The 10,026-nt window shown below is 35.1% G+C and overlaps 1 protein-coding gene across 3 annotated transcripts in view; it reads right to left on the bottom strand.

Moving 5' to 3' along the window:
- LOC110445076 overlaps nucleotides 1–10,026 on the bottom strand; it is a 58,794-nt gene that overhangs the window by 28,912 nt on the left and 19,856 nt on the right. For 2 of the 3 annotated variants that reach the window (XM_021489473.1, XM_021489488.1), the window contains exon 1: nucleotides 8,469–8,727. The exons of the other annotated variant lie outside the window; for it this stretch is intronic. In XM_021489473.1, coding sequence (XP_021345148.1) covers nucleotides 8,469–8,701 — 233 coding nt within the window. In that variant the 5' untranslated portion in view covers nucleotides 8,702–8,727. Of the gene's footprint in view, nucleotides 1–8,468; nucleotides 8,728–10,026 lie in introns of those variants that run through there. 3 annotated transcript variants of the gene reach the window in all.

The raw sequence follows: 10,026 nt of genomic DNA, 5'->3' as shown, positions 1-10,026 counted from the left end.
GGGGGGGGGGGGGGGGGGGGGGGGGGGGGGGGGGGGGGGGGGGGGGGGGGGGGGGGGGGGGGGGGGGGGGGGGGGGGGGGGGGGGGGGGGGGGGGGGGGGGGGGGGGGGGGGGGGGGGGGGGGGGGGGTGTCCCCTATACATTGTTATGAAGACGTCACGTCAACAATCAACGTCATGACGACTCTTAATATTTAGCATGTAATGTTAACATTACTGTATGTATATGATACACGAAATGTATAGGAAAACAAGGTCAAAGCAATATCATTAACACTCTTGGGGATGAGAGATTAAATTGTTCCAAGCCGCTAATAGTCATGATTTTTTTCTTGGCGCCGATATTATTTAATAAAAGTAAACACTTGTTTAGATATCGGAATACAGTCAGTCTTAAACTTGTATGGGTGGAAAAAAAAAAAACCAACAGAGAGGCGGGAATGACATCAAACCCAGGAGTTCAGTGTAAATACTTAATGAGGACATTGTCGAATTGACTGAATGGCAGATCAATATTTTTAATTGCTGGTTCTCAAAGAAAAGAGGCTGATCGGTGGTCCAGAATATCCCAAGGGTAGCGGGGATCGATATGTCACTATGTTAACTCTTTGTTAAAATCTGACACCAGAATGCAAAACACTTCACATATTGATCCACGGTCTAAGCATATACAATAAACTGAACTTAACAACAGTGTTTTACTATCTTGGCAGTTACGTTTCCTTCATTGCCAAGCTTATTTTTATAGAAGTACAAACTATATACGTTTAAGGTATGGGTGGATTTCATTTCCGGATGTTTTTACTCAAACCTGGCTTTTGGAGAGATGATATTACGAACGAAAGACAGTTTTAATGGTGCTGTACAAATATTAAGCCAGATACTATTTGTCATTTTGTAGAAGCCGTCTTGGAAAGTACAGTTATCACTTTTAACATACAGTAGTGTTTATATAGCGTTAGGCTGAGACTGATAGATCGCACTATCTAACTAACATAAGCCACTCTAAAGCGCTTTACAGTACACATATATACAATTAATACAATTAGCATATATATAAACCAATATAATTTTGAGGAATTCGCAGGAGCTGCGTTATCAGGCGCTAACTACTAGTCCTATGTCAACTGGCTAATATCTCCATATGTGTGTATGCCTGCGTGTGTGCTGGAGATGTATTGTGTTCTGTTTGTCGTGGGACCGTGCTTCTAACGGCATTATGTATAGTGCCACCTCACTTGAGTGCTACAGCACAGATACCGCAACATCCATCCCAGATCAATTTATACTCCACCGGGGTTGTTGGAGTTGTGTGGGCAGGAGAAAAACACTATCTCTAAATATCCATGCGTACAACGACTTCGGGGATCGAACCCCGGTCGCCTGCGTGGAAGGCCTGATTGTTAACCACCCGACCAATCTTACAAGAGTTTCTAGATTTTTTGCGAACGTTGCAAACTATCACCACTTTTTCCTGTCTTGATTGTGACGTAATAAATATTTGAAGTTTGTGGCGATGTTTTTTTTTCATTTCCTTGTGTCGGTGACGTCACTATTGGTCATACTTGTATTATATGATGTTTCCATTGTGACTTTAACATTACGCTTGCTTAAATCGATAGACATGTTTTACAAAGTTCGATAAAGCAATCCTTTAGACTTTAATTTAAGGCTTAAATATTCCTTGTGCAGTTTTGATCTAGATCTTTAAACTAATTCTATGTATTTTACTCTCGCTCACACTAAATCACAGATTAAAGTGTCCAGTTTAGTATTGCCCGATAAAGGGAGCAGTTTATATCGACGTTTCTACATCTTTCTCCCATTTATTTATGTGTGATTTCCCATTAGTACTCACTTTGTACGCTGCAATGCTTGCACCTGTGTGGGAGTAAGGCAAATGGAGACCAATATATCCTCTAAACCCGCTCACAATGTCATTGTGTTGACCCTTTATCAATACTCCTTCGAAAGGCGATAAGGAAAAGGGTGTTTGTATTTCACTAAGACTGCACCTGCTCTCCTCTCGTATTACAGTGTATTTTATGTAAGATGACTCCACACAATCACCATTGTTAGAAAGCACATCATTGCATAGTTTATGGAAAGGTAACTGAATCTCATCCGTCACTGGATTAGCCCCCGAAGTATACACATACACATGCAATCAATGTTGACTGTTCAGTTACTGATGATGTAAGTCCATAATCAAAACAGAACGAAACATAAAATTGAACCACTGTCATAAACATTAAACATTTAGATCCCAAAGTCTACGAATCACCAATATTCCCATCTGGTATCAATATTTCAATAACAGTTAATCATTTCATACGCATGTGCATGCTTAACATATCTGTGTCCTGTTTGTTTGCATCGGTTTCCACTTAAATTACACTGTCACTATAATCATAAAACCCGGTAGTTATTTGGCCCAGAGTTCTCACTTTCACTTAAACCTGACGAGACAAACGTTAAAAGCTATATTCGTTGTTAGGGGTCTATCTACACCTGGTATTGGATCAATTTTTAACAGTAGGATTCTTATATCATTGCATGCCTATATCAGATAACACGTATGTTAATTGAAAAAAATAAAATCAAAGTGACATCATGTAAAGCTCGTGCTGTGTGGTGGCTGTTCTTGTGTGAGGTGACGTAGTAGGCGGTAAGGTTAATTGGGTGATACATCACTCACCAAAGTAGACTGATAGGCATATAAATTCACAGGAATCATTTTTGTCGATATTAAGGGAACCCATATCTGCGGAGACCGCAAGTGAATCGATGATTAATCAATCATTTAGAATACTTTAGATTGCAATAGGTGTGGCGTGCGAGTTCAGTAAGTATCACGTAGGAATGTTTGGCCGTTACTCAACAGGAATATCTTCTGTTTGATTAGTGAACATTACTTCACCATAAACATAGATGTTATCAAACACACGAAGGTCATGATGGGAAAAGGAGTGAAATTAAATGAAAGCATTGACAGACGCAACAAACGTCAAAACAAAAACCATTTTCACTAGAAACCGTACAAAGAAAATGGCTTTAGTTAAACTAGTAACTACCTTGTCAAAATTCTGGTTGATTGTCGAATAAAGATTGTACCAGTACTTAACAATAACGTCTATTGCAAGAAAAATCATTTATGAAATATTATTTATAATAATGGCACACTACCATATTGAAGTTAGTTGAGTTGACTTGCCAATCGTCCGATACTTGTTTTCTAATAACTATGTAAATACATAACTACCCCATTATCTACTGGACGGTAAACAAGATACTTGAAGTGCAGACTACCTAATTGACCTCGAAGACACTTATCTCAATATAAGTGACACTTCTGTTTGAACAGGGACATGTACGCCAAGCTCTCAATAAATGGACAAGGTAAACGTTTAAGCATGTTATTATAATAAAGAGGCTACACTCTGCACTTAAAACACTGTAACCATTTCAATAGGAAAGTGCCTTTTCTCTGCACGAGGTCAGCTATGTACCTGGGCTATTTGTTGCCTTATCTTCAGAACACTTTCAACTTTCATTAACCACACCCCTTTTTGAAAACATCAGAATCTCATGAGTGTTCCTTATGTCCATGCACCATTTGTCAAATCATTTATAGTTTAAGAAATCAACTTGGGGAAAAATGGAGAAACATAATGTCATCTGTGCAAAGTAATTAAAGGCTTACATCACAAGCCTTGAAAATATCACTAATACTCTAAGTAAAAATCTTGTATGTGTGTATAATACACTTGTTACAAATAGCATATCGATTGCAAATAATTAATTCGTTAAACAATAAATGTATATCAATACATGAAAAAAAGTAATGCACGAGCAGAGCGCGATAATCTTATCAGTATCTCACTAACGTGTTAAATACCTGCGAGTACTCGTAATAATTTATAAAAGTGTGGTTTTAAACAGGTTGTCTTATTCAGCAAATTACAGCTAAAAAACACAAGTGTTTCAAATGTACGAACATTGATAGCACGCAGCTTCAATACGTTAGCAGGATGTAATGGAATGCTAACTACTCTAGTGTTACTTTTAACTTTTGATGACTGTTGAATATTTGCAGATTTCAAGGGCTATTGCTTAAACAACACATTATTCAATACACTTAACTAATATAAAAACTACCATACCCTTCAGGAAAACTAAAAATCTATATAGGAAGATAACCCTTTTGATAGAAGGAAACAACAAGAAAAAAGGACACACTCATACAATTGCAGACGGGACTGGATTTCTCCAGGGCTATTCCTTCATAAGTCATCAACAGTTTATAATGTCCAACAGGCGTTTATAACAGGTAAGTATATATAGGTAACATAAATAGAAGTATGCAAACCATAGGTCACATTTCATAAAGTATGAAGCATGGATGTAGGTCGTAGGTCACTAACAATAAAGTGTGTATGTAGGTCATAGGTCACCAACATTAAAGAACGCAGGTCATAGGTCATCGTAAAGAATGTACGTCTGTGAGTCACCAGCAATGAACTGTATATGTTTCAGATCACAAATAAAATAGCAAGCAAATATGTCACCAAAAATATAGGATGTAGGTCAAAGGTCATCAACAATAAAGGATGTAAGGCATAGGTAACCAAACGCAAAATATGTAGGCTGTAGGCTACAAAAATCCAATAGAGAGATACCTCGGTATGTCGTTAAAGCAGACACATCATAGCCGAATTATGATTTATGAAATGATCTCTATACCACATATGAGTTCGAAATATATGTGAGCCAGTTCATAGATCTGATTTACTGTAAACATTCTGTATTAAACTTCAAAACTTCACAAAGTTAAACAGTATCATGGTTATGGATATATGGCCGTCTGTGTGTGCATTGGGGCTCTAGTTAAAATGATTATCATATCGTTAGAGAAACTCTCCAACAAGCCAAGCATTATCCTTAAAATGGCAAACATATCAATGTTAGCCTTGACAGGGGAAGGATTTATCTTCTAGTGTACGTCATGTTGTATTATATTTACCGAACATGTTTAACCTAGCTCATAGTCAACATCTTTAGGAGTGTTTAAGGTTAGGAATGCTTGCTATACATACACTTCTAATAGTGAAGAGGTGGGAAGGTGTTTGTTAAATAAATATGAATATATTTGTCCAGAATATTAATCTGTGTATTCATACACACCTAGTCACTACACTGTACACTCAATATAGTCAGGTAAAGGTATTTTCTTAAAATTTTCATACAGGTAATATCATAAAAATAAAAAAAATATCATTTTTTTTTTTATATATATGCAGCTCGTGTAACGACAAAATTGAATTATGTCAACAGACATTGCACAGACGACAACTTGATTGACTTCAGGGTCGTAAATCTACAAATAGTTGTTCTTTATTTTAAAAGATAAATAACACAGATCATCTAAGTACGTTTGTGAAGAATATAAAAACCAATGTCTAGTTTAGCAGTAAAATATGGCGTCACATTGTACTCGAAATGTGAATTATGCAATCACATTACAGGATTTGCCAGACATAGCAATTCAAACAGACATTTGACTATACAAATATTTTCATGGCAGTTTTTCCTTGACTTGCATGCTCTTAGTGCATTATAATAACATAAGAAAATACTATCAGCAATACAGTGTTTTTTAGATTGTGTTACATTGTATAATAATCAACGTCTGCAGGTCGTTCACGATAATATGAATCAAAAGTAGGTCTGTAATATAGAATAGATGAACGTGTTTTATACCAAAAAACACTTTGATCTGAAGCTTGCTAGTGTGTTCAGTTGTTTTATTTATTTATACACGTATTTATTTATTATTTATTTTTGTTAAACATGTGTGAGTATTAACCTAATCCGCTGCAGGTCTTGAAGGAACATTCCCAACAAACTAGTCAACGGATCATTTTCATTTAAAATTATTCAAGTTCAAACATTTATTTCTATAAGGAACTACCTTATTATTTATGTACATTAATTAAATACATGTACAACTAGTGCCTAAACGTATGTTGACTTTTCTATGACAATAGAGATGATTTTAATGAAATTCATGTTCGTCACACTATTTCTACATAATTACCAAACTGTATACATGCAAACACTTGTGTGTGCCTTACTTCCATCTCTCCTAAATATCGTATGAACATGAGGCTTGGTCATCGGGTAATGTCGTGAACTCATAATTTGTTAAAACATTGTTTTCTTTACTTATTTAGCTCTACCGTTTTCTTTTTATATTATCTCAATTCATATATACATGTATGTACAAACATGCAATACTTAATTTGAGATGATAATTGATTCGTTATAAATGGGAAGCCATGAAATAAACAATGTCTGTACAAATATGTTTAGACTTTGTTTAGAGGTAGACACACCCTCACTCTAACGATGTCGAATGCTTAAAACGTCAATGTCGACAAGGGCTTCTTCTGTGTCGTCGTGCTGATAATCATATTGCATGGTGCTTGTGACAATTGTCACTACGAATTTATTACACAGTATTTTAATCAATTATCAAACATACTTATGTTATGCTTACGATGTGGGGGATGGAAAAACAAGCTTGGAGCTCATTTCAATTCCGTATGACTACAGATATAAACTATATACAGCGAATGACACCGTATTGTCTGCTACATGTATTTGGAAATACTGCAACAAGTGATATAGGTTTTCTACTGGTACTCCGGCTCCTCCCTCATTAAGACCAGCGTGTCCTAACATCCGGGCCAAAAACAGTAATTACTATAATTAAGAATAATTAAAAAACACCGTTATATATCATAGTGTCAAAATTACCAATATCACATTTATGTTAATTTTAAAATAAATAGCATACAAACTTGTGTTTACAAAGTTGATAAAATATGTATTTTCAATTTTTTTTTATTTATCAAATTATACAAATGGTATTAATTAAGCAGTTCTATTAGTATGATGTCATAGCATTCTGTAAAGATTAGATAAGTGATATACCACATAAAACAGTGTGTATACTGTTAACACAACAATCTACATTGTATATATAGTGACAAATTGAAGGGGTCCACCCCACGACTTGTGGTTCGTCTGTTAACTATACAAAACCACTGCTGTCATTACCGAGCAATACATTGTCCTGTTTGTTGTATATCCATGTATATGTACAACAAAAACACTAATAACACCTCTGAACGAATCCATTTAACACCCCTTGCGATAGATTTTATAATTATACGTTTTTAACGAGGGACTTATCTCTATCAAAGTTATTCATTACAAACATATCATACGTAGACTCTGTACATGCCGTCTTCAATACACAGAGACTACAGAATTAGAACCTCGTAAAAGAATATTGCAATATCACGCGGACTAAAGGCCAGTTACATTGTCATCAAAAATCTTATTGGATGTTTTTCGAGATTGGTCAATAATATTGATTAGTATCATGTTCTATTCACGATGTATATATGGGTATTTAAAGTTGAATAATCATTCAATAAATGTGTCGTTATATATCTTTCGTGAGTAAATTACACATGCTGAGTTGGCTCACAAGCCGTTTACGTAATCATTGTAAGGTAATAAAATCGTATGTGCATTTTACAAGGATTATTATCTGATTTTCAGTGGCAATATTTACAAATATGACTCAGTACATTAATGTGGATCTAGGTTTGTATGCAGCGATCGGGTCAAGCGTCAGAGTGAAACGATCAGGTTAATGTTTCGTCATACGAAAATGTCATCCTATAAATATGCAATGTCATTGAAACCGATGTGTTTAACTCATTATTGATCGTTTTAAATTAAACATAAAATTTAGCATATTAAATGTATATCATAATCTTTTCCGACTAAAAGATAACAAGTGTTTGGTTATATTAATATATGGGTCAAAGAAGTAATATAGACGGCAAAATCCCATATAACACTGGATCCTAATGGATGTATGTAGGATACGAATTACTTAAATTCCTTATATTAATATATATAGATATATAAATGTATATACCAATGCACTTATATTAAATTTACCAAACAGTGAACCGAGCTGTAGTCATAGCAGAAGTATTACAATAGTGAGGCGAGACTTTTCTTGAAACCTTCATACATTTTACTTTCCACAAGACGACATTAAACAAATCATATTATTTGTACCGTATTTGCATATAATATTAATTTTATATGTACTGTAGGTCAAACGTAGAAGTTGCTACAAACAATGTTAAATCATCAGACGTAATTGTCCAACGAAAATTATACGAAATGAAAACACCTTCCACAACAAAGTGCAATTTGATTACACTGACAAGGTTTATGTTAAGAAGTATACTCATAAGTAATGATGTCAATATAACGTGACAAGGATAAATATATTTAGTCATTTCAACGTCCAACATGGAAGTAAAAAATATGTTGCTGCAGTGGAAAGGAACTAGGTAACATTTACTTAACGAATACTCACCCATACCCTGCAATTTCCATTTCAGGTAAGTCCACAAGTGTTCTTTCGTTATCTAAACCAAGATGTGTGACCTTGTGTTTGGCGTGGGATCGGGCATATTGACGTCTACGAGAAAGTTTGTCAAGCAGATCGTAACCACTTCTAGATACAATGTCAGTTTCTTGTCGTCGGAGTTTCAGTGGAGGAATCTCCCTGGCTACAATATCGGTCACCTCTCTACTGAGAAAGGCCATTTTTAAAACTGTTTTTTATATCATTTACCACTGACGTTAGGCGGCGAAATGTCCCCGATGTTGAAATATTTGTAAAATAATTCACAAAGATGTCACTAAGTTATAGTTATGCTGTAATGCATATGTTCCTCATGCGTTTCAGATTCCGTTTCACTTTTTCACAGAAGGATCTCTTAAACATACCAGTCACAACTAATTATATCCAAGTAATTAGGTTTAAATGTGTACATGGTAGTTTATAGCAGTACAGGCATATCCTCTTGTGAAGTTATAAGAAGAAATGTCACAGATTATCCTCAACGAGAGAGCTCTGAAGTTATTATGCGATATCTTTATAATGAATGTATACAAAACTTCCTACTTGTCAGATCTAACAACAAGGCCATGGAAAGCCTTGAAATGAACAGTGTCCGGTAACCTATACATTCGGTGATCAGCTTAATGGTATTGTGATTTTATACGCTGATATGTCCATCCCCTTTTCTACGTTATTTGACACCTGATATATTAACCCATAAACGTTCCTGTCAATATTTGATAATACTGAATATGCATATTTTATACATTTATATAGAACTGAAAATCAACCACATCGTCAGAAGTGTTAAATAGCGAACAAGAATTAATTTTGAATATGAACATAGTTCGCGATAGCTAACGTCAGTAAGGCGTTTTAACGGGTATATTAGCACGGATGAAAAACGCTTAACATTAAAGGGTCACATAGGTGTACTTTCCGACAAAAGTAAGAATTGTCCAAATTGTTACGATGTGTCACCAACCGTTCATTCTGACGACAATTCCATGACGAGATTAACTTAAAGCGTCGTATAACTGTGTCGTCAATGTTACAAACGAAATCTGGTCCATTTTACAAATTCGTTGACACGGGATAAACTCAGTGCAAAACTGTTTTACAAGGAATATTCCTTGTATTCATATGATGTTTACGTTTTGATATATCCTTAAAAACTCTTATTTAATGTCCAACGTTCCCTGAACTGGAAGTGTACTGTAACAATTCAAAAGCGAGTGTTGATTATTACGTGTTAAGTCTAATGTAAATATCCAAGCGTAGTTCAACAAATCGTACATAATCTCATCAAGTATCTGAGATGAAGCGGAATGTACGTCAGTGTATTTGATCTTGTATTCAACACATTTTATAAAATTTCTTAAAAATACTGGCGGCGAAGTCTTAAATATGATATCTTTTTAATATTTGCAAAGAAAATTTAATGTTTGCAGATTATTGGTGGTGACCGTTGTTAACTAACTTTCACTTGTCATTATAAATTTGTAAACACAAATTGTCATTCTTTGTT

The sequence above is a fragment of the Mizuhopecten yessoensis genome, unplaced genomic scaffold (assembly GCF_002113885.1).
Source record: "Mizuhopecten yessoensis strain PY_sf001 unplaced genomic scaffold, ASM211388v2 scaffold2073, whole genome shotgun sequence".
Lineage (NCBI taxonomy): Eukaryota > Metazoa > Mollusca > Bivalvia > Pectinida > Pectinidae > Mizuhopecten > Mizuhopecten yessoensis.
Note: the sequence above shows the minus strand (reverse complement) of the source record. Positions and strands in the feature narration are given on the sequence as shown.